The following is a 25,766-nucleotide window of genomic DNA, read 5'->3' as shown; positions in this document are numbered from 1 at the left end:
TCCTGGACTCTGAGGACGGCTCTCACTTTGACCTTTAACCTCTCAGCTAGGGTCTGTTTTAACAAGTGCTTCAACCCCGAGTGTCTTTCAGTGGGTTCAGATCCAGGTCATTGAGGAGCAGGTAGGGGTCAGAGGTCATCTGGCTCTAGGAGGCCTACAGGTAGACTGAGGAAATTTGGGATCGAACCCAGAACTGGATGGAGGAGAGAAGAGGAGTAGGAAGCAGCTTCAGGGTGGAGGAGAGAAGAGGAGTAGGAAGCAGCTTCACGGTGGAGGAGAGAAGAGGAGTAGGAAGCAGCTTCAGGGTGGAGGGAAGAGACTTAGGAAGCAGCTTCAGGGCGGAGGAGGGAAGAGGCTTAGGAAGCAGCTTCAGGGTGGAGGAGAGAAGAGGCTTAGGAAGCGGCTTCAGGGTGGAGGAGAGAGGAGGCTTAGGAAGCGGTTTTAGGCTGGAGGAGAGAGGAGGCTAAGGAAGCGATTTCAGGGTGAAGGAGAGAAGAGGATTAGGAAGCAGCTTCAGGGTGGAGGAGAGAGGAGGCTTAGGAAGCGGCTTCAGGGTGGAGGAGAGAAGAGGCTTAGGAAGCAGCTTCAGGGTGGAGGAGAGAGGAGGCTTAGGAAGCGGTTTCAGGGTGGAGGAGGGGGCGGATTCCGCAGTAAGGAGCCGAGGCATGGGGTCAGAGGTGTATATTGGTATGCAGGCTGTACAGGGTAATGCAATCACCGTCTCTCACCAATCGGAGAGCGCGGTAGAGTTGCTAGTGCTCATGGTTAGCCCAGAGAACCCTGAGGGAGTTACCAGACAGACAGGACCTCATTAAACACTCTGGTCCTCTGAGTCACTTTAACAGAGTGCCTTATGTAACATCTGGGGCCTTAACATTATCTAGGCTTTCCTAGCGGAAAATACGACATTAGTGCAGACTTTTGTCGCAAGACTTAAACGTTTTTAGTTAACATCTTTATATGTAACGGTCATTTAACAGCATAATGTTCTCCTCCATCAGACGAGGTCAGCGACCCCAATAACCCCAGCAGACAAAACATCACCGCTCACAGGAACCAATCACAGGGGAGAGGCGGGGCCTGCTGGCCGGGTTCATCCAATCCGAATCTCCTAGTAGCAGTTTTTTTTATTAGTCGTCATTAGTGGCGTCGGTTGGTCACCGACTGCAGACATGAGGAACAGACAACAGAAACGTTTGAGCGACTCAACATAAGGAACCGAGACAACATCTCAACACGGTGAGCTCCCAGCTAGCCTGGCGCTAGCTCATGACGCTAACACACGAGCTAACTCATGAGCAGCTCTCCAAAGTAAGAAAATATAAAGAAATAAGTAGGAGGCGTGTGTGTGTGTGTGTTTGTGTCATGGAATGTCTTCAGTGATGCTTCATGGAGATGCCAGGAGCTTGCTACAGCAGCGCTAAGGAAAGCTATGCTGGTGTGTGTGCGTGTGTGTACACATAGCTTGAGGAGTATAAACTTGATTGGTCGACTCCAACCACACTTGGCGACCCAGTGTAAGGCTGGAAGCCCTGCCAACCACACCAGTCGGGCCGTGAGATTGGTGGAATGCATGAGAGTATTGATCCTAGCCAGTCAGAGCGAGCCTTACATATATAAATAAAAGAAGCTCATTAACTCTATCTTATACACACACAATGACCTGGTACATTCAACACTTTGACCTTTGACCTCTCCGGGCAAGGTCTTCATCATCATCTTCACCCCAGGCCTTCAACTTAGGAGCAGAGTTCAGTTCAGAGAGTTTGTGTACAAGCCGGAATATTGGAGTCACTACTGGGGCTCTCCTGATTGGTTTGTTTATTTACAACATTTCTACCCAAGGTTCCTGAAAGCAGAACCGCAAGTTCTGATGCAGAGCCACTGTGTGTGTGTGTGTGTGTGTGTGTGTGTGTGTGTGTGTGTGTGTGTGTGTGTGTGTGTGTGTGTGTGTGTGTGTGTGTGTGTGTGTGTGTGTGTCAAAGTTTGTGTGTGTGTGTGTGTGTGTGTGTGTGTGTGTGTGTGTGTGCGTGCGTGCGTGTGTGTCTATAGCGTGTGCTGTGCAGGTAGGCAGCTATGTGACACCCGTGGACCGGCCAATCAGGTTAGTTAGGGTGGAAAGAGGGGGCGTGTCTTTCAGGGTCCTGGCCCACCAATGGGAGGAGCCCGATTGAATGTGAAGCCTGGAGAAGAGCCAGACCCCAGGGGAGGGGATTGGAACGGGGGTGGGGGGTCCCCTGTTGATGGTTGGCGAGGGGAGGTCATCAGCTTGGCGGTTCGGGACCGCCTGGTCTGAAGGGAACAGGAAGAGGAGGAGGAGGAGGAAGAAGGACATGACGGGGTCAACTGCCCATGCAGGGGGTGTGGTCTCGGTTTGGCCCCACCAAGGGGCTGTGGTCTCAGTCCCCCCTCCAGGGGGGTGTGGTCTCAGTTTGACGCCCCACCAAGGGGGGTGTGGTCTCAGGTTGCCCCCCAAAAGGGGTGTGTGGTCTCAGGGGGTGAGGTCTCAGTTTGCCCCCCAAAAGGGGTGTGGTCTCAGTTCCCCCCCCCCAAAGGGGGGTGTGGTCTCAGTTTGCCCCCCCAACAAGGGTGTGTGGTCTCAGGGGGGTGTGGTCTCAGTTTGCCCCCAAAGGGGTGTGTGGTCTCAGGGGGTGTGTTCTCAGCTTGGCCCACCCCCAGGGGGGTGTGGTCTCGTTCTCTAGAGGGTAGGGGGGGATAGAGCCCCCGCTAGAGTCTGTTGGAGCCGCTCCAACACGCCGCTCGTCTGCTCTTCAGGAGGCGGAGCTCTTGAAGAGGTTGTGGACCCAGACGAGGGGCGTGGCCTGATGTCAGGAGTCCTCGTCTGTGTCCTCGATGAGGACCTTGGTGTCCCGGGTCTTGGACCTGGAGGAGAGGGGGGAGGGGAGAAGCGTTAGCATGTTAGCTTGCTAGCTCACGACGTGAAGCTAGGAAACACAACCTGGGATGGACAGTGGTCGGACCAGCGTTGGGCTCAGAAACAGAGAGACAGGCAGATAGACAGGCAGACACAGACTGACAGACATTATTCTATCCCTCCACCCTCCTCTCCCCACTGATTGAGTGAGTGAGTGCGTTCAGTGACTTGGTGGTTGAGTGTGTGGTTGAGTCAGTGACTGGGCGGGTGAGTGTGTGACAGTGAGTAAGTGAGTGTGTGAGTGACTGTGTGACTGGGTGCGTGGGTGCGTGCGTGCGTCTCACTGGGAGGCGAGGCGGGGCCGGCGCAGGCTGACGCTGTAGCTCCTCTTCCAGTTCCTCTTGCCCTGCCGGTTGCGGACGCCGTCCTCCTGGTCCATCATCTGCTCCAGCAGCGTCTGGTCGTCGGCGTTGAGCGGGGCCACGCTGATGTCACGCACCGCGCGGAACTCACCGCAGTTGTTCAGGTGCTCGTTCTCCAGCCGGAAGAAGTTCCATACGAACCGCCTGCAGCGAGAGAACCGGTGATTTAAGATATATATTAGATCTGTTATTATACAGAGATCTGTTATTATATACAGAGATCTGTTATTATATACAGAGATCTGTTATTATACAGAGATCTGTTATTATATACAGAGATCTGTTACTATACAGAGATCTGTTATTATACAGAGATCTGTTATTATACAGAGATCTGTTATTATACAGAGATCTGTTATTATATACAGAGATCTGTTACTATACAGAGATCTGTTACTATACAGAGATCTGTTATTATATACAGAGATCTGTTACTATACAGAGATCTGTTATTATACAGAGATCTGTTATTATACAGAGATCTGTTATTATATACAGAGATCTGTTACTATACAGAGATCTGTTATTATACAGAGAGATCGGTTTTTCTACAGAGAGATCTGTTTTACAGAGATCTGTTTTTATACAGTGATTGGTTACTACACAAAGATCTGTTATTACATAGAAAGATCTGTTAATTTACAGAGATCTGTTATTATAAAGAGAGATCTGTTAGTGTAAAGAGATCTGTTATTATACAGAGATTTGCTACTATACAGAGAGATCTGTTTTAATAAAGAAATGTTATTATACAGAGATCTGTTATATACAGAGATCTGTTTTAATAAAGAAATCTATTATTATACAGAGATCTGTTACTATAAAGGGATCTGTTATCATACAGAGATCTGTTACTATAAAGAGATCTGTTGTTATAAAGAGATCTGTATACTGAGATCTATTATTATATACAGAGATCTATCATTAAATACAGAGATCTATTATTACACAGAGATCTGTTATGACACAGAGATCTGTTATTATACAGAGAGATCTGTTACAATACAGAGATTTATTATTATACAGAGAGATCTCTTAGATCCGTTGCGTACCGGAACACCTCCAGCGGCGCCAGGACTGTTGCTAGGATGTCAGAGAGACCTGGGAAGTCACAGAAGGTCGTCAAGGAGAGGGTGAGCGTCCAGGAGAACCTCAACAGCACATCCTCTACTATAGCACTGTAGTAGTAGGCCTGGGAGAGAGACACACAGACAAGGGAGGAATGGTTAGAGAGAGAGAGACAGAGAGAGAGAGAGAGAGACATCTAGTAGGAGGCCTGGGAGTATGGGAGAGAGAGAGAGAGCGAGCGAGAGAGAGAAAGAACAAACCTTCTGGGGGTAAACGATCTCCTCGCGTAGGAGGGGGTTCTCCCCTGCGCTGCGCTCCAGGAGGCCCCAGTCCATCTTCAGGTCCCAGATCAGCGTGTAGCAAGAGCTGACCACCGAGCAGCCAATCAGCAGGTAGAGGAACACCTGGGCCTCGGCCGGCTGCACGTCTGCAAGGAGGGAGGTTTAAGGAGCACATTTATGAGGCAATATTGATATGTAGTGTACTGGGTGTGAACATACCTTTGTGAGTGTGTGCCTTTGTGTTTGTGTTTGTACCTTGGTGTCTGCGTGCGTACCTTTTGTATGTGCGTGTTTGTGTACCTGTGTGTGTGAGTGTGAGTGCACGCCTTTGTGCATGTGTAACTTAGTGCGTTTGTGTGTGTATATGTGCCATTGTATGCCTTTGTGCGTGCATTCCCTTATGTGGGTACCTTTGTAGTGCTGCCGTGATTAGTTGACTTGGTCGACGTAAATGAAAATTAGCCAACGGCAACTGTTTTAGCCGACGAGTCGTTTCAGTGTTGACCGCCTATTTATTGTTGTTCACCCGTCTCAAAACGGCTCACTGTAATACAGCGGTCACCAACCACCGGGGAATCTGAAGTCCAGATTGACCGCAATACAGCATCTAGGATTTATGCTCTTCGTTGGGTCCGCGAATGTTAACACGGAATTTCATACATTGAATTTGGCATGTTGTATTTGGGGACGTTGAATTTTGCATCTGAATCTTGCACACTGATTATTTTATTGTTGAATGTTTGATTTTTAATTTTTGAACATTGAAAAACAAAAGGTGAAAATATTTGTTTTTCAATTTAAAGAGTTAAATTCAGTGGCAAACAAAACAGATACGTTATTTCAACGCATAAATATTCAGTGCTTAAAACCAATGGCCTGATTTACTTTCATAAACACCCCCTTGCAACAAATGGACACAATGAAGTAACAAACACTCGATTTTTTCATAAAGTCGACTAATCGGAAAATGTGTTGAAAGATTAGTCGTTAGAAAATTATTTGTTAGTGGCAGCACCATACCTTTGTGAGTGCTGTACAGGGCGGAGAAGATGACCACGAAGAAGGTGGTAGAGTACTTCCCTGCGTTGGCCAGGTGGGGGAAGGCCCGCTTGGTGTCTCTGTAGCGCCGCAGACACTGGATGAAGCGGAACCAGGCGGGCAGGCACTGGATGACCGCCCGCACCCCGTACGAGTACGAGTGGCAAGGCATGCGGTCCGTCTCCCCTGCACCACCACAGCAACAACAACAGGTCAACAACAACAAGTCCACATGTCAACAACAACAGTTCAACGCCAACAGGTCATTGACAACAGGTCAACTACAACAGTTCAAAACCAACAGGTCAACAACAACAACAGGTCATCAGTGTAGGGCTTGGAGGTGTATCCTCCATCTAGAGCAGCATGCGGCTCTAGGGGTTCACTGTGGAGGTCTATCCTCCATGTAGAGCAGCAAGCGGCCTTAGGGGTTCACCGTGGAGGTCTATCCTCCATGTAGAGCAGCATAAGGCTCTAGGGGTTCACTGTGGAGGTCTATCCTCCATCTAGAGCAGCATGCGGCTCTAGGGGTTCACTGTGGAGGTCTATCCTCCATGTAGAGCAGCATAAGGCTCTAGGGGTTCACTGTGGAGGTCTATCCTCCATGTAGAGCAGCAAGCGGCTCTAGGGGTTCACTGTGGAGGTCTATCCTCCATGTAGAGCAGCATAAGGCTCTAGGGGTTCACTGTGGAGGTCTATCCTCCATGTAGAGCAGCATAAGGCTCTAGGGGTTCACTGTGGAGGTCTATCCTCCATGTAGAGCAGCGTAAGGCTCTAGGGGTTCACTGTGGAGGTCTATCCTCCATGTAGAGCAGCATAAGGCTCTAGGGGTTCACTGTGGAGGTCTATCCTCCATGTAGAGCAGCGTAAGGCTCTAGGGGTTCACTGTGGAGGTCTATCCTCCATGTAGAGCAGCGTAAGGCTCTAGGGGTTCACTGTGGAGGTCTATCCTCCATGTAGAGCAGCATAAGGCTCTAGGGGTTCACTGTGGAGGTCTATCCTCCATGTAGAGCAGCATAAGGCTCTAGGGGTTCACTGTGGAGGTCTATCCTCCATGTAGAGCAGCAAGCGGCTCTAGGGGTTCACTGTGGAGGTCTATCCTCCATGTAGAGCAGCGTAAGGCTCTAGGGGTTCACTGTGGAGGTCTATCCTCCATGTAGAGCAGCATAAGGCTTTAGGGGTTCACTGTGGAGGTCTATCCTCCATGTAGAGCAGCAAGTGGCTCTAGGGTCTCTCACCGGGGCGGACCAGGCCGTCGGGGAGGTGCCAGTTGAGCTCGAAGCTGTAGAAGCAGACCATGTACTCCAGGTCCATCAGCACCACCACCAGGGAGTTGAGCTGGTCCGCCAGCCAGAAGTCTGCGAACTCCACCCGGTGGAACGGAGCCGTCACCACCCGGAACTGTGGACACACGAACACATGAGACCATGAACACATGGACACGTGAACACACCAATCAGGTGGTTGAGGTTGGTTGAGGTAATTTGAGGTTAGTGGGTTAACGTTACCAGTAGTTTGAGCAGCCAGAAGCGGGACTTGTAGTAGCAGGTCTTGAAGGGGTTGATGAGGAAGAGGAGGAAGAAGCCGTAGAGCGCCAGGGGGTTGAGCTGCATGGGCACCAGGATGCTGCTGCTGAACAGGCAGCACAGCAGGCTGACGCACCACAGAACCCCCAGCAGGCCCGCAATCTGACACACACACACACACACACACACACACACACACACACACACACACACACACACACACACACACACACACACACACACACACACACACACACACACACACACACACACACACACACACACACACACACAGTTATCTACTGCCTCCTCTATCGTCTGCTGCTGTTACACCTGACCCCCCCTACAGGGTTACAGACGTGTCCCAGGACTAGACCACCATGAGGAGGACTCTGTGATCCCCAGGTCTGTACCTCAAACAGGTGCTGGTGAGACAGGTTGTTCCTGGGGTTCAGCTCAAAGATAAGGACGTGATTGACCCCAGCCTGTCGCCAGCCGTAGGTGTTGATACCTGGAACACACACACACACACACACACACACACACACACACACACACACACACACACACACACACACACACACACACACACACACACACACACACACACACACACACACAGAGAGAGAAACATACAGACACACACAGAAATGTTATGAGAACATGCTGGTTGTGAAAGCGTGTGTGTGCGCGCATGTGTGTTTGTTACCTAACAGGAAGAGGAACTCTATTAACAGGAAGCCTCCTCTGTAGATCCTGACCAGCGGCCAGACGTTAGCGTCACGCATCACCACCGCGCCTAGACAGGTCAGAGAGACAGGTCAGAGACAGACAGACAGGTCAAGGGGACAGGTCAGATAGACAGGTCAGAGAGACAGGTCAAAGGGACAGTTCAGAGGGACAGACAGACAGGTCAGAGACAGACAGGTCAGAGGGACAGGTCAGAGACAGACAGGTCAAGGGGACAGGTCAGAGAGACAGGTCAAAGAGACAGGTCAGAGAGACAGGTCAGAGAGACAGGTCAGAGAGACAGGTCAGAGGGACAGGTCAGAGGGACAGGTCATATACAGACAGGTCAGAGGGCCCCGCTCAGCAGGAAGCAGCGAGATGTTTAAGATCAATACATCCATCAGATCAATTCATCTATCAGATCAATACGTCTATCAGATCAATACGTCATTCAGATCAATACGTCTATCAGATCAATACATCTATCAGATCAATACATTTATCAGATCAATACGTCTATCAGATCAATATGTCATTCAGATCAATATGTCATTCAGATCAATATGTCATTCATATCAATATGTCAATCAGATCAACCAGATCAATATGTCATTCAGATCAATACGTCTATCAGATCCATACGTCTATCAGATCAATATGTCTATCAGATCCATACGTCTATCAGATCAATATGTCATTCAGATCAAAACGTCATTCAGATCAATATGTCAATCAGATCAACCAGATCAAAACGTCTATCAGATCAATACATCTATCAGATCAATATGTCATTCAGATCAATATGTCATTCAGATCAATACGTCATTCAGATCAATACGTCAATCAGATCAACCAGATCCATATGTCATTCAGATCAATACGTCTATCAGATCAATACGTATATCAGATCAATTCGTCTATCAGATCCATACGTCTATCAGATCCATACGTCTATCAGATCAATACGTCTATCAGATCCATACGTCTATCAGATCCATACGTCTATCAGATCCATACGTCTATCAGATCCATACGTCTATCAGATCCATACGTCTATCAGATCCATACGTCTATCAGATCCATACGTCTATCATCCCAGACGGAGCATCCTGTAGCTCCTCCTCCAGGGACGGAGGACTTGTTACCATGACGACCAGGTGGTACACAGACAGAAGGAAGCTCCCATCCCAGGAGGAGAGAGACCTCCCCATCCCTCCCATGTACCTGTGATCACCACGGTAACCATGAGGACCAGGAAGACTCCGCAGTAGAGGCCCACTCTGAAGGTGGTCCAGGCAGGGGCGGGCTGCACACGCACACACACACACACACACACACACGTCAAAGGGAGAAGTCAACAAAATCCATATTTTATTATTTCATCGAAATACTATTCTGTTACAGAATATTTACGTAACTCTGAATTATGATTGTGTGTGTGTGTGTGTGTGTACCTGTGCAGCACCCAGAGGTGGGACCCTCAGCCTCTTCATGGCTTTCTGTCTGTCCCCCCCCTCCAGCTCCGTGGTTACCAGCGCCTAGCAACCAGGGACAGACAGACAGAATGTGTAATGACTGACTAGTGATATACATTAATACAAATAAATAAGCAACTAATGTGTTTGTTTGTACCTCCATCTCGGATATGAGTGAGTTGGTGTGTGAGTGGGTGAGTGGGTGAACCTCAGTGAGAGGGTGAGTGGTGAGGGGGTGAGTGGAGAAGGGTGATAGGTTGAGTGGTGAGTGAACCTCTGTCTCTGAGATGAGCTGGGTGAAAGGTGAGTGGTGAGAGGGTGAGTGGTGAGGGGGTGAGTGGTGAGGGGGTGAGTGGTGAGGGGGTGAGTGGTGAGAGGGTGAGTGGTGAGGGGGTGAGTGGAGAAGGGTGATAGGTTGAGTGGTGAGTGAACCTCTGTCTCTGAGATGAGCTGGGTGAAAGGTGAGTGGTGAGAGGGTGAGTGGTGAGGGGGTGAGTGGTGAGGGGGTGAGTGGTGAGGGGGTGAGTGGTGAGAGGGTGAGTGGTGAGGGGGTGAGTGGTGAGAGGGTGAGTGGTGAGGGGGTGAGTGGTGAGAGGGTGAGTGGTGAGAGGGTGAGTGGTGAGGGGGTGAGTGGTGAGGGGGTGAGTGGTGAGGGGGTGAGTGGTGAGGGGGTGAGTGGTGAGGGGGTGAGTGGTGAGGGGGTGAGTGGTGAGAGGGTGAGTGGTGAGGGGGTGAGTGGTGAGGGGGTGAGTGGTGAGGGGGTGAGTGGTGAGGGGGTGAGTGGTGAGAGGGTGAGTGGTGAGGGGGTGAGTGGTGAGAGGGTGAGTGGTGAGGGGATGAGTGGTGAGGGGGTGAGTGGTGAGGGGGTGAGTGGTGAGCGGTAAGAGGGTGAGGGGGTGGGTGTACCTCGGTCTCTGAGATGAGCTGGGTGATCTTCTTGCAGGTGTAGAAGGGGGCCACCTCCACGTGCGTGACCCTCCAGTCGGCCCCCCGCGACGTGTCCAGGATCTTGTCATGCTTCTTCAGGATCTTCCGGAAGCCTGTGAAGTTCAGGTTCTGCACACACACACAGTGTGAGTTTGTATAAATGTGTTTTTCCCGGGTTGGAGTGTTTCTGTGTGCATGTATCCCTGGTAGTTCTGCAGCAGGATGTTTCTGTGTATGCGTGTGTATTTCTGTGTGTATGTCCGTGTGTATGTTTCTGTGTGTATGTCTATGTGTTTCTGTGTGTATGTCTGTCTGTTTCTCTTTGTGTTTGTGGATGTTTCTCTGTGTGTTTCTTTGTGTGCGTGTGTGTGTGCGTGTGTTTCTGTGTGTACGTTTCTGTGTGTATGTGTGTGTTTTTGTGCTTGTGTTTGTGTGTATGTTTCTCTGTGTGTATGTTTCTGTGTGTGTGTGTGTGTGTGTCTGTGGATCTGTGCGTGTATGTGTGTGTGTGTGTGTGTGTGTGTGTGTGTGCGTGTGTGTGTGTGTGTGTGTTTCTGTGTGTGTTCGTCTGTGGTTCTCTGTGTGTGTGTGTGTCTGTGGTTCTGTGTGTGTGTGTGTCTCTGGTTCTGTGTGTCAGTGTGTGTGTGTGTGTGTGTACCTGGTAGTTCTGCAGCAGTATGAGGCTGAGGTAGAACTCGCTGAAGGCCAGCTGCAGGTCCTTGATGTTGCGGTGCTTACACCTCTCCTGCTGCGACAGGGCGAACACCGTCTTCCTCTGCCTAAGGCCACGCCCCTGGGCGGAGCTCTCCCGCAGGGCGTCCAATGAGGACTGCAGCTCATTCTGCAGCGTGGCGAAGCGGCGCTGGGCCTCAGCCAGCTTCTCTGGAGCGCGGGAGAAAGAGAGAGAGAGAGAGAGAGAGTGAGAGAGAGAGAGAGAGAGAGAGAGAGAGAGAGAGAGAGAGAGAGAGAGAGAGAGAGAGAGAGAAAGAGAAAGAGAAAGAGAAAGAGAAAGAGAAAGAGACAGAGACAGAGAGAGTGAATATAAATATACATAAAATAAGAGTGAGTGAGTGAGTGAGTGAGAGAGACAGATAGAGGTTTCGATACAGAGAAGTTTCGATATATAGAGATAGAGGTAGAGGGATATGGATGTTAAGCGGTACAGAGGTATAGATAGATAGATAGAGGTAGAGATATATATAGAGGTAAAGATATATAGAGGTATGGCAGTATAGATGTATAGCAGTAGAGAGGTATAGATATATAGATACATAGAAGTATAGATTATAGAGGTAGAGGTATATAGCGGCAGAGAGGTATAGATATATAGATGTATAGCAGTATAGATATATAGAGGTATAGATGTATAGTGGTAGAGGGGTATAGATATTAGATGTATAGCAGTATATATATAGAGGCATAGATGAATAGCGGTAGAGAGGTATAGATATATAGAAGTATAGATTATAGAGGTATAGATATATAGAGGTAGAGATATAGCGATATAGATGGATAGCGGCAGAGAGGTATAGATATATAGATGTATAGAGGTAGAGGGGTTACCAGAGTAGAAGGTGTTTATCTTGGCCAGCTCCTTCTCGCAGGTCTGGAAGAACTTCTCCTCAAACTTGGCGTAATACCGCTTCACCGTATCTTCATCAGTAACTAAACAGGAAGCACACACCATCACTAGTACTATAACTAGTGGACGTGATTGACGGGTGGTCCCCAAGTGTGTTAATGGATGCAGTGTTCTGCTCTGACCAGCAGGGGGGGCTATCTGACAGCTCCATTACAGCCAAGAGCCTCCAGCTCCTATTCTCATAGGAAGGCCCTAGCAGGCTTACAGGGTCGGTCACACAAGGACCCAGGGGGAGTCCACACCCAGGACCCAGGGGGAGTCCAGACCCAGGACCCAGGGGGAGTCCACACCCAGGACCCAGGGGGAGTCCACACCCAGGCCCCAGGGGGAGTCCACACCCAGGACCCAGGGGGAGTCCACACCCAGGCCCCAGGGGGAGTCCACACCCAGGACCCAGGGGGAGTCCACACCCAGGACCCAGGGGGAGTCCACACCCAGGACCCAGGGGGAGTCCACAACCAGGACCCAGGGGGAGTCCACACCCAGGACCCAGGGGGAGTCCACCACACCGGAGGAAGACAGGACCGCTCCGGTGTGGGTGAGTCAGGATCACACACACACACACACACACACACACACACACACACACACACACACACACACACACACACACACACACACACACACACACACACACACACACACACACACACACACACACCCACCCACCACCCACCCACCCTCCGCCTCCCTCCCTGATTCAGCACTTTCCTGTCTAGCCCTCATAACCATCATCATCATTATGAAGGTGTGTGTATAATCAGCCGCTGCCAATCCCACAAGAGCTGCTCTTAAGAGTACTGCAGAAACACCTGTCCGACTGGCTGAGGCGAGACCTGACCCCCTTGTCTACTGACCCCTTGGTCTACAGGCTGACCCTGGTCTGGTCTACTGACTGATGCTAGACCGGTCAGTCCGATCAGCAGTCTGATCAGCAGTCTGATCAGCAGTCTGATCCTACAGAAGTGAACCGTGGGTTCATCGTATGTAGGTAGGCTGTAGTGGAAACTATGAGCCTGTGGAACCACAGCAGCTCTCCCAGACGGTCGGCTGGTCCATCACTGAATCACACCTCCTTAAATAAACCCACCGGAACAGGAAGTACCAGGTCATGTGACGGGGATCAGTCTACTGGTCCTCAGAGTCCCAAGAGGCCTCCAGAGAGCTTCAGTCTACTTTAACTACTATAACTACATTATCTCTATATGTAGTTGATATAACTACAGTAGATATCTGTACACATAGTTTATATAACTACAGTAGATATCTCAGAATCAGAATCTCTTTTTGTCATTGCACAAAGTGCAATGAAATTGGGGTTGCGGCTTTCAAAATAAGTGCTTTTAAAAAAAAAAAAATCTCTACATATAGTTGATATAACTCATATATATATCTCACCATAATGTTGATGTATATATATATTTGATACAACTACTATATATATAGTTGATAAAACTACAGTAGATATCTCTACATATAGTTGATATAACTGCTATATATATATATATATATAGTTGATAAAACTACAGTAGATATCTCTACATATAGTTGATATAACTACTATATATATATATATATATTGTTGATAGAACTATAGTAGATATCTCTACAGATAGTTTATATAACTCCAGAGTTAGAGAGCAGGGGACAGACCATCCATTGATCTCTTTCACCAGTACAAACCCCCATGGACCCGAGCAACACACACTCTCTGCACGCTGTGGGATCGACTCAAAAGTCAATAGTGTGTGTGCGTGTGTACCTTCGATAGATGGCGCCTGGTCCTGGGCAGCGTACAGCATCTCTTTAAAAGCCTGAAACGCGGAGAGCAGAGTTAATATCACACTCACACACACACACACTAGAACAGTTCATTGTTAGTGGCTGGTCCCTAGAAGATGGAGAGTCCTGTATTGTCTAACACTGGGCTCTGTGAATGGGATGGCTGCTCTCTTTGTTCTGAGCTCTCTCTCTCTCTCTCTCTCTCTCTGAGACAGTGGCACTCTTATTCTATCCCTCCTCTTGTCTGCTGAGAGGGTGAGTAGCCGGCAGAGGGACAGGAGAGACAGTAGAGAGACAGCAGAGAGACAGGAGAGGTAAGGAGAGACCGTAGAGAGACAGCAGGGAGACAGTAGAGATAAAGAGAGAGGCAGTAGAGATACAGGAGAGAGACAGGAGAAAGCAGAACTACAGTAGAGAGCAGCCACACACCACTGTGACGTACATACTCTACTGTGTGAAATATAAGCAGTGTTCGAAATCGTTCCCTATCACGGATATAGTGCACTATATAGGGTGCTCGCCATTTTGTTGTGGTGTTCAAATTCTCAGTGGTTAATTTCATGCACAATATAGTGCACTTAAAATACCCAAAATTTGAGTGTACATACGATGTACCCTACATGTTACTCCCGTATACCACAATGCAATGCGGTCGTGTTTTTCCGGAGGAGAAGAAGCTGAATAACTGCGAAAACGAATACATTTAATGATGGAGTCTCCGGCTTTCGTTTAGAAAAGTCAAAAATGTATTTGGGATTTAAAATAGAAAATGTAACATTCTTAATTAATTAAAAAAAACTTCAACAAGGAAATGTAACATTCAACATCAATACAACCTCCAGCTTTCCTCATGAGTGTCCGGTTTGTTTACATGATGTGGGCACTGGGCACATCTGTCTGCGTCACACAAATACCCGGAAAGCAGAACTACAGTAGAGAGTAGTTGGGAGGGCAGCAACACACCACTGTGACGTACATACTGTACTGTGTGAAATATAAGCGGTGTTCGAAATCGTTCCCTATCACGGATATAGTGCACTATATAGGGTGCTCGCCATTTTGTAGTGGTGTTCGAATTCTCAGGGGTTAATTTCATGCACTATATAGTGCACTTAAAATACCCCAAATTTGAGTGTACATACGATGTACCCTACATGTTACTCCCGTATACCACAATGCAATGCGGTCGTGTTTTTCCGGAGGAGAAGAAGAAGCTGAATAACTGCGAAAACGAATACTTAATGATGGAGTCTTCGGCTTTCGTTTAGAAATGTAAAAAATTGATTTGGGATTTAAAATAGAAAATGTAACATTCTAAATTAATTAAAAAAAACGTCAACAAGGAAATGTAACAGTCAACATCAATACAACCTCCAGCTTTCCTCATGAGTGCCCGGTTTGTTTACATGATGTGGGCACATCTGTCTGCGTCACACAAATACCCGGCGCATTTACCGACGCAGATGACGATTAGAAATGTTCAGCGTGGTGTCCGAATTCTCGTTTGTTCGTTCCCTATATAGTGCAGTGCACTATATCATGAACACTATATAGGGAATAGTGAGTGTATAGGGAACGATTTCGAACACAGCTACAGAATGTACCACAGGCTGATTGGTTGACCTGGCACCGACTACCATCCTACACTGGCTCTGATTGGTCCACCAAGCCTGGACTTTAACCTGCCGGTAAATGATGAACACAGCTCTGACCCGAGGGTACAACAGCGTTCTCCTGTGTGTGTGTGTGTGTGTGTGTGTGTGTGTGTGTGTGTGTGTGTGTGTGTGTGTGCGCGCGCTCAGGCGTGTGCGTTCTCAGCATGTCCAGAGTTTCCAAAACAACCCCCACAGAGCCCCCCTCATCCTGTTACAGTAGAGTAGAGCACTAGTAGTCCTCTACCAACCTTATCTCTCCACTATTATCGCTCTCTCACAGTCTCCCCTATCTCCCTCCTTACATCCCTCTCTGTTCATCTTGCTTATTACCTCTCTCACTCTCTCCCCCCCCCCCCCCCCCTCTCCTTGAGATATGTTCTCATCTCGTCATCAGTCGGTTCAGCTCTCTGACTCTCTCCTCCTAAATGCTAATCCCTGCATTTTCTCTCACACACAAACACTTTTTAAGACTGTGTGTGTGCGTGCGTGCGTGCGTGTCTGTGTAATGACATGTTTTCGTCCAGGCGGTTAAGTTTCTCCTGAGTATCAAGTGGACCAGTGATACAGTATAATTAAGTATCTTATTATAATCACACTGCCGCCGCGAGGAAGTGAGCTCAGCGTCAACACTCCTGCTCCGTCCTGCTTCCATCTTATCCTCTTCGTCTGTACTTCTCTATGTCCTCTGGGTCTGCTCCTGGGGGCGGGGCTAAAGGGGCGGAGTCATGCCTCCTTTCCTGTTCCGTATGGAGCAGCGGGTCCTGTGATTGGCTGCTGCTCCTCCGGCGTCCACCCGCTGTGGATCTTAGACCTTTACAGCCACTTTACTGCTGCGCTGACAGAGCCCGCCTCCAGGGACATGAATATGCATCGTCTCCTAAACAACACATCTGCATAGGAAGTCGTACATCCCATAATATGCAGTAATACACGGTGGCTGAAGACCTAACAGCCCGAGACCGGTGAGAGCGGCTCTATGATAAACACCACACAGATCACACAGCCTTCAATTAGAGCTCTCTCTGCTGCCGGGGACAGAGGACAGTCTAACACCATGTAGCCTGCATGAAGAGGACTGTCTAACACCATGTAACCTGCATTAAGGACAGTCTAACACCATGTACCCTGCATGAAGAGGACTGTCTAACACCATGTAACCTGCATTAAGGACAGTCTAACACCATGTAGCCTGCATGAAGAGGACTGTCTAACACCATGTAACCTGCATTAAGGACATTCTAACACACCATTTGAGCCTGCATTAAGGACAGTCTAACACACCATGTGAGCCTGCATTAAGAGAACAGTCTAACACCATGTTACCAGCATTAAGAGGACAGTCTAACACCATGTAACCTGCTTTAAGGACAGTCTAACACCATGTGAGCCTGTTTCATTAGTCATATGAGCAGTAAAACAGGCTTGTTCCGAAGCAGCCAGACGGCACGCCCTCATGGTGCACCTATAGAAGAACCAGGCAGCCAGAGAGAACGCCTGAAGAACCAGTGTATCCTGTCTGAGGCTCGGTCTGTAGGGAGGGAGGAGTTGAAATGAGGAGGGAGGAGAAGGAGGAGGGAAGAGGAAGGAGGAGGGAGAAGGAGGAAGGAGGAGGGAGGAGGGTTCCACTCTGGTTTGTTATTCCGGCCCTTTCCCACTGGACAGAAACGCCACTAACACCCGCTTACTTCTGGCTTTCCTTTAGTGGGAAGTGGGAACGGTTACAATTGAAGTTCATTCCCAGGAAAAATGCCTCACGCAGATTCCCGGCGCCAACCTGCTCTTTAAAGACACGTATCTGAATCCACCCTGCACACCCTCTCTGACCTGTGGCACCAGGTCGGAACATGTGTTTGATAGAAAGGAGGGGATTTGAAGGTCAAACGAGAGAAGGCTGAACTAGAGGTGTGAGAAGGAGATCTGAGCGCCCCGGACAGAGGCAGGGAGCCTTCTCCTGCCAGCCCAGCTCCAACTCATCTAACAGGTCCTCTATCTTACTGATGGTCCAGTACACAGGCCGTACAAGGAGGGTAAATAAAGATACGCAATGAATGCATACATTTTGTATTGAAGCTGGAGAAAGGAGAGGTCTGACCATGTGTTGACCCTGATACCAGACGCCAACAGCACTCCCTGTTCCTACAGCCCCCCCCCCTTCATGGGCCCCCCCTCCCCTCCCCCCATTGGCCTCCCTTAACCCCCCCCCACCCATTGGTCTCCCTTAACCCCCCCTAGCTGGGAGGAATCGACGTGGCTGACCTTGTTTGTATAAATGTGATGTGTTCACACGGCGGCTAAGATGATACCCCGCACTCTGCATCGCCTCTCCTCTCTTCCTCCGGGATTATTTGTTCTGCTCAGAGTCTCGACCCCAGCGCTGGGGGTCGCGACCCGAGCACAGCTGCTGTAAGAAAATATGTCTGCAGTGAGCATGCTCGGTGGAACCGCCACAAAAGCAACATGTGTGCAGAAGGAGCGCAGAGGAGGAGAGGTGAGGAGAGGAGAGGAGAGGAGAGGAGAGGAGGAGAGGAGAGGAGAGGGAGGCGAGGAGGAGAGAGGAGGGCCGAGCTCTGACAGCTAAAGTAACCCTGGCTTCTGCGGTCGTCCTCTCTGCCGTTACTACGAGCACATCAGGGATCCAAAAGGTTCTTGAATGTCAGAGTCTGAAGTGATTTCTAGTGGTCAGGGGGGTGACTCCCAGCTGGATGATCCCCAGTGCCTGCAGTCTACCTTTAGGCCTCACAGAGAGGGATGTATCACATCTGGGAGTAGTGGTCAATAAAGCCTAATCTTATCTTAAGATCCCACAACCTGCTCCCTAATGAGCTGAATCTGAATTCACTGAGAGTCCCGTTAGATCAAAGCCACAAACGTCGAGAGACTTGATGAAGTATTAAGTGAGCGTGCAGGAGGCCGGGAGGTGAGGTGTTTGAACCCGCCCCAAGTCACATGACCACTTAGAGCCCAGCAGGCCGGTGGAGACCGTCAGCACCGCGGGGACAGCGTAGCGGAGGTTAGCGTAGCGGTGGTTAATGTAGTGGCGAGCTACAAGGAGCTGTGGTCGCAGACAAGCGGTGAATAAGAAGTGGTCGATGAATAATGGCTCTTTTTCCATCTTCCGGCCAACAGAACACAGCTTTTGTTTGAAAGCTTTAAAGACTTCCAGACCCCTCCAGGTCTCTTCCTGTGCGTGTGTGGGGGGGTGGGGGGTGGGGGAGACACGTCCAAACCCAGAGGAGCAGCACACCATGGGCCAGAGCCTGTATGAGCTGCCCCTACAGAACCATGGAGGCTCCCCCTAAACATATAGGCCCACCTCCTCCTCAGCATACCCCGGCCCCAGGGCTGACCTCTGAAGCCTGTCCCCTCCTTCAGCAGGGATGGAAAGAGGAAGAGGAGGCAGTACTCTGTTTCTAGTGTCCTCCACCTCGTATTATCGCTGTTTTATTTAAACACATGGTGACACACGTACTCCTCATGTTTACTGATTCATATGGAAACTCATATTACACACATTCATATGGAAACGTATTATATTTATAAACACTCAGTCACACACACAGCTTCTGTAATTTCTAAGTCTCTCTCTCTCTCTCTCTCTCTCTCTCTCTCTCTCTCTCTCCCTCCCTCTCTCTCTTTTTCTCTCTCTCTCTCAGTAGGGTCTACTTCTGTGGTAACTGGTTTCGTTTCCTCACCAGCTCAGCTAGGAATCCTAGTTTCAGGGACTTAACAATTCTGCTGAAGATGCATTAGATCCGTGTCAGTTCTGAGGTATCTGACGTCCACCCAGACTCAAACCAGAGTGTTGTGTTAGGGTTAGTCAGTTTACTACTGATCTCTCTAGGCTGCCCCTGATGACCTGACAGGACATCACGGAAAACAAGGAACATGTTGGAGCTCTGTCAGCAGTTTAGTACAGACAGGGGGCACGCACACAAACACACAACACACACACACACACACACACACACACACACACACACACACACACACACACACAGTGATGAGTCAGCCTTTACACTCCAACACACATTCCAAGCCGTCCTGGGGTAACAGATCCGTTCTAAGTTAGCCGGGTTCCGTGTTTCCACCCAACCGTATTTCAAAGGGATAAACGGCAACAAAAACAAGGCTGCCGTGGCTAGCTCGGTGAGCTAACGCGCCAGGTCTGGTTAGCTCCATGAATAATAATAACACAATAATAACAACCGGTGGAAAGAGGTTAGATGTGTCATACAAATGGGTTTTTGTTCCAAAGTACTCGTCTCAACCCGGGACAAGAACCCGCTCATAAGATTCGGACCCGGGTTAACAGAGGGTTGCGGGGGATGGAGCCGCTAGCATAGCGGCTAACAGAGCTACCCGTGCTAACCTCATACTGGATGTACTGCTTCCTCCACTCCGGCGTGATGTGCGCCGACAGATGCTCCGTGAACTTCATCCTGGGGCCCGCGTCGGGGGCCGCGGCGGTCCGGCGGGACGGTGGCGGGCTGTGTGGGGTCGATGAACAGCGGGGGGTCTTCTCCACCCGGCAGCCTCCAGCAGGTCGGCGGGTCTCGTCACGATGCCCGCTCGCACTAGCCTCCCCTGGGCGGAGGTCTCCGTTATAACCTGGTCCTGACAGCGGGGGTCACATGGCTCACACTAACCCCCCCTCCGCACCGTCTGGTCCCGAGGAACAACATGAAGACAGCAGCGGCTATGTGGCTAACGACTCCCTCTCTCTCCGTCTGCCTCCGCTGTCCAATGTCACACTCTCTCACTCTCTCTCTCTCTCTCTCTCTCTCTCTCTCTCTCTCTCTCTCTCTCTCTCTCGCTCTCTGGGGGATGGTGACGTAGAATGCGGCGTCTTGTTGATAAGGAGCAAAATAAAGACTAGGGTGAAAGTTTCCTCTTATATCATCCGTCGTCCTCATCTAGTAGTACCAGTAGATAAACCAGTAGAGACACAGTAACCAGTAGAGACACAGGGATCAGTAGAGACACACAGGAACCAGTTGAGACAGTAACCAGAAGAGAGACAGGGACCAGAAGAGACACAGGAACCAGTAGAGACACACAGGAACCCCACAGACAGCAGACCCATCGAGCGAGGTTCGGTTTTGTGTTACTAGCGGTTTATTACGTCTGTCGATGTATGTTCTTTACATTGCAGTGGATTATAAAAGTTGCAATACACGAATAATTACCAAAACACATCCAACACAGTATAATTTAATAGAGTAGGCCTACAATACACACAACACGAAACGGTACAATGCAACAAAAACCGAATCTAACGCAGTGCCAGACACCCACCAGCCCTCTGGTGGAAGAATGAGGGAGTGCAGGTCATCAGGACGGTGCAGGCGTATTATGCGTTGTTTCTTTACTCATACGGTTTCGTATGAGCCCAATGCACTATGAAACAACAAAAACTGGTTATTAGCGCCTCGGTGAGGCACCGGTTTTGTGGAGGGCTGCCTAGCACAGCAGGGGGGCAGTGTGTGTAGACCAGTGGGTGTAGCAGTGTGTTTATAGAGTAGTGTGTGTAGTAGTGTGTATATAGAGTAGTGTGCGTAGCAGTGTGTGTGTAGTAGAGCAATGTGTGTATAGCAGTGTGTGTAGACCAGTGTGTGTGTAGTGTATGTATAATGGTGAGTGTGTATCACTATGTAATTGTGATGTGTGAGTAGTAGTATGTGTAAAACTGTGTGTAGTAGTGTGTGTGTAGTACTGTGTAATAGTAATGCGTGTGTAGTAGTGTTTGTATTGCAGTGTGTGTGTAGTAGTGTGTATAGCAGTGTGTGTATAGCACTGTATGTGTAGTAGTGTGTATGTAGTACTGTTTGTAGCAGTGTGTGTGTAGTGTGTGTATAGCAGTGTGTTTATAGCACTGTATGTGTAGTAGTGTGTATGTAGTACTGTTTGTAGCAGTGTGTGTTTGTGTGTGTGTGTGTGTGTGTGTGTGTGTGTGTGTAGCGTGTGTTAAAGGTACCATGACATGTCACCAGGTGTGGTGTGATTAGCCGTTACAAGCCCGTTTTGGAAATCTGCACCTTTAAAGCTGCATAGTGTTTGAGATTTTTAAAGAGAAAGCAAAAGTACACGATTTACAAACTGAACAAATCATACCCTTGGGGTGATCACGCCCTCCTGCACGCATGTGATTTACAGGCTAGAGGGCTTCCCCTAACCAATAGGGAAAGAGATGCCCTGATTGGGTCAGAAATGACCCGGGAACAGAGGGCTAGATTCAGTCTGTGTTAGTTGATCCTGAGCTAATGTTTACCCACAAACCTAACACAACATCCAACCCCGTGACACACACATCCAACCCCAGGGCACACCATCCAACCCGAGACGACCTTGACCAGACATCTCTGCTGGGAGTACTGGAGACTTTATTAACACAACAATACAGAACATCTTTAACATCTGGTCAGGACGGGGTCAGGACGGGGTCTCGAGCCCGAGCTCTGCCATGGGGAGGAGGAGGGTGAGAGAGCGAGAGAGCGAGCAAGAGCGAGAGAAGTAACGGAGCTCCTCTCTTGGCATTCACCGCGTGCCTTAATTGACTGATCTTAAATCAAGGTCCACTGTGAACACTGAGAGAGAGAGCCTGGCCTCATCAGAATCAGAATCAGAAAAGGTTTATTGCCAAATACATTTACAAATATTAGGAATTTGTCTTGGTATCCGTTGCGCACGATCTTAACAAACAATAAACAGTAAACAATAAAAAAAAATATTGTACAGGGGGAGAGAGGGAGCGAGAGAGAGAGAGAGAGAGAGAGAGAGAGAGAGAGAGAGAGAGAGAGAGAGAGAGAGAGAGAGAGAGAGAGAGAGAGAGAGAGAGAGAGAGGTTCCGCGGTGTTATTTTGCCATTATGTCGCCGGTTCGAGGCAGGCGGTAGGCGGGACCGTCCCGGTGGTGTCGGCCCTTAACACGAACAGACCCGGGCTGTCATGGGGACCACGGACATCCGGTTTTACGACGTCAGGAGACGCTCCGTCGGCCCTTCGGTCATCCCTCAGCCGGAAGCAGAACGATGCGCGCGTGAAGGGAGGCCAGACCGTCCAGTCCCGAGCGGGTCCACCGGCCACAGGCAACCTTTCACCGGGCACCGGGCTGATCACAGCCCCGATGCGCAGCTTCCCTGGAGCCTTCCTCTCCTCCTCCTCTTCCTCTCCATCCCTCCCAGCTTCTCGCGCCGCATCCGCCAAAAACAGACCTCTCCCCGGGACGTCCGCAGCCGCCACCGTGAAACGGAAACCCGCCAACACACCGAGGAGGGCCCGTCCCGGTCCCGTCCGACCGCGGGAACCCTCCGTACAACCGGAGGGATCGCTCGGTGTAGAATCCTTCACAGGGCGCGAGGGCGGCGGTGGGATACGGCAGGTGACGTCACGATGCAGACAGACGCCGCCCCCCCCTCCGTGCCCTTGAGACCCCCCGGCGTGCGCCATCTCTCGCTTTTCATAAATCTCTCTCTCTCTCTCTCCTCTCTCTCTCTCTCTCTCTCTGCCCTTCGTCTCTCTCCATCATCCTCTCCTCTCTCCTCGTCTCTCTATCTCTCTCTCTCTCCTCATCTCTCTCTCTCTCTCTCTCTCTCTCTCTCTCTCTCTCTCTCTCTCTCTCTCTCTCTCTCTCTCCTTTAATAACCGCAGTACAGCGCTCTTCCACCAGGGGACGCCGCTGGCGCGGTGCACAGCGGTCGGCAGTACAGCGCAACGCAACCAGGGGTGCCGCTGGCCATGTAGACTGGCGGACCGCGGTCTGTGACCTCATCCCGCTACATTCAGATCACGTTATTAATAGACCATCAAAGATCACGTGATATGTCTGTCCAAATTAAGGCTTCCACCGGCGAGGCCATGGAATAATACACAAAGTAAAACATACTTATTATGATCGTTGCCACTTAATGTGATGAAATGCCGAGTGTTTGGCAGAGTGGGTCTGCTCAAGATAGAATAGAATAATACAAATATCAAATTAACTATTTGTAAAAATAGCTGGACAAAAATACAATAAGAAATAAACATAAACACAGAAAGGCCATCCGTAAAGTGGCCGTTTGGTTCATGGTGCCCAGTGGTCTGCCTTAAACTCTAATGAAAGCTGCCCTGGTGTCAACGTGACACATGAACTGGACTGAATCACAATACAGAGAGCAGTCATCAGTCCCGGTCGTCATCTGTGTGCATATGTCCATGGCTGCGATGGACTGCTCTCAGAGTTGGCTCCACCCACAGCCCGCTCCCACCCCCCCGTTGCCAGGGATTAAAGCAACCGGCCCACAGACGCAGCGCTGCCGGGGAACCATCAGGACTCGCTTGACGTGTGAGACTCGGTTAGAGATGGATAAGTTAAGACATTAGTAAGAGGTGGTTAAGTTAAGACATCAGTTAGAGTTGGTAAGGGAAGGGTATAACGTACAAACAAAGTCAGAGATGCCGCGGTAAGGGTTGGGAGTTTGACTGACCTGCTTTCCACTGTGCTCTGACGTGGCCCCGCCCACTTCTCCTTCCAGTCTCTAATCGCTTGTCTAATTGGCTAACTGGGGCGACCGGGGGTTAGAGCAGGAATAGGTGTGACCCGGTATGACTGCATTGTATGGAATGTATATTAGCCTTGATACTACAATATAATAATAACATACAGTAATAGCTGTATACACACTGCACTGTATGTACAGTTTATAGGCCTTGATACTACATTATGTATAACATACAGTAAATAACTCTATACACACTAAAATACACACAACACTATATGCTATATATAGGCCTTGATACTACATTATGTACACTAACATACAGTAAATACCTGTATACACACTATAATACACACAACACTATAGTAGGCCTTGATACTACATCATGTATACTAACATACAGTAAATACATATCCACACTATAATACACACTGTATACTGTATATAGGCCTTGATGCTACATTATACTAACACACAGTAAATACCTGTATACACACTATAATAAAGACTACACTGTATACAGGCCTTGATACTACATTATTTATACTAACATACAGTAAATACCTGTATACAGACTATAATACACACAACCATGTATATATTGTATATAATGTATCCCATCATACAGTAAATACCTGCATACACACTATAAAACAGACTACACTCTGTATACTCTATAGGCCTTGTTACTACATTATGTATAACATACAGTAAATACCTGTATACACAATATAATACACACACCACTTACACTACACATCTAAACTCAGTGTTTTAACAATATTTGTGTGAGGAGCTAGGGAGTGATAGTGTGTTTATGTTAGTGTGACTGTGTGTGTTTGTGAGAAAGAGAGACAGACAGAAAGAGAAAGAGAGAGAGAGAGAGAGAGAGAGAGAGAGAGAGAGAGAGAGAGAGAGAGAGAGAGAGAGAGAGAGAGAGAGAGAGAGAGAGAGACAGACCGAATGACAGACAGAGACAGAAAGACAGAAAGTCAGAGAGAGAGCAAGGAGGAAGGAGGGAGTGAGAGAGAGAGAGAGAGAGAGAGAGAGAGAGAGAGAGAGAGAGAGAGAGAGAGAGAGAGAGAGAGAGAGAGAGAGAGAGAGAGAGAGAGAGAGAGAGAGACAGAGACAGAGACAGAGACAGAGAGAGTGAATATAAATATACATAAAATAAGAGTGAGTGAGTGAGTGAGTGAGAGAGACAGATAGAGGTTTCGATACAGAGAAGTTTCGATATATAGAGATAGAGGTAGAGGGAGAGTGGTAGCAGTTAAGTGAGAGAAATTGACAGTTTGTGTGAGGGAGTCAACTTTTAAGAAAGTTATTAAAGTAATTAAAAGTTGACTGACAGGTTAAATTCAAATTGCCTCGTGATATAAAGGCTCTGGATCTGACGGGGAGGCGTTAAGCACACACACACACACGCGCACACACACACACACACACACACACACACACACACACACACACACACACACACACACACACACACACACACACACACACACACACACACACATGCGAGCGCACGCGCTCGTGCGCGTTAGAGATTAACAGATTACCGCCTCGTCGTTTCTGTGGCATTGGACAGTCGCTTTCTCCGGGGGGAAAGGAGCCACCAGTCTCCTGAGTCCGGTTCATTTACAAAGGCGTCAGGACCAAACTCTGACCTGCGGGCCCTGACCAGAGGAGAAGGGAACTAGTAGGTGCCACGGAGGGTCGGAGGTCGACCGCACCACCGCCGCTACAACGGAGCATCGATCGAAGGGAACCTGCGCCTTCTAACGGACATACCATGGAGAGCTAAAGGGGTCCTCGGCCACGTGGTCCTGTGAAACTAAAACTTTGAGCCACGGAATGAAGTCGAGAT

The 25,766-nt window shown here is 49.1% G+C and overlaps 1 protein-coding gene across 1 annotated transcript; it reads right to left on the bottom strand.

The window, feature by feature from the left end:
• Positions 1–651: 651 nt before the first annotated feature.
• Positions 652–20,180, bottom strand: LOC130387609 (xenotropic and polytropic retrovirus receptor 1 homolog). The gene is made up of 16 exons (XM_056596786.1): positions 19,790–20,180; positions 13,746–13,797; positions 11,905–12,006; positions 11,000–11,223; positions 10,321–10,470; positions 9,394–9,477; positions 9,164–9,245; positions 7,920–8,009; positions 7,624–7,721; positions 7,193–7,372; positions 6,923–7,085; positions 5,667–5,870; positions 4,626–4,792; positions 4,350–4,489; positions 3,220–3,441; positions 652–2,883 (listed from the first exon to the last, which is right to left on the bottom strand). The coding sequence occupies exons 1-16, from the start codon at positions 19,856–19,858 to the stop codon at positions 2,829–2,831; spliced, it is 2,082 nt and encodes a 693-aa protein (XP_056452761.1). The 5' UTR covers positions 19,859–20,180; the 3' UTR covers positions 652–2,828.
• Between the last annotated feature and the right edge of the window lie 5,586 nt (positions 20,181–25,766).

Source organism: Gadus chalcogrammus, chromosome 8, assembly GCF_026213295.1.
Source record: "Gadus chalcogrammus isolate NIFS_2021 chromosome 8, NIFS_Gcha_1.0, whole genome shotgun sequence".
Classification (NCBI taxonomy): domain Eukaryota; kingdom Metazoa; phylum Chordata; class Actinopteri; order Gadiformes; family Gadidae; genus Gadus; species Gadus chalcogrammus.
The sequence above is the reverse complement of the archived record's forward strand: the minus strand, read 5'-3'. Positions and strand labels throughout refer to the sequence as shown.

Excerpts from the sequence above, each read along its gene's own strand:
- LOC130387609 (XM_056596786.1), bottom strand. The coding sequence starts at position 19,858 with ATGAAGTTCACGGAGCATCTGTCGGCGCACATCACGCCGGAGTGGAGG. Across the intron at positions 11,224-11,904 it reads GATAAACACCTTCTACTCTG|AGAAGCTGGCTGAGGCCCAG; the intron begins GTAACCCCTCTA and ends CCCGCGCTCCAG. Across the intron at positions 7,722-7,919 it reads AGAGTTCCTCTTCCTGTTAG|GTATCAACACCTACGGCTGG; the intron begins GTAACAAACACA and ends TGTGTGTTCCAG.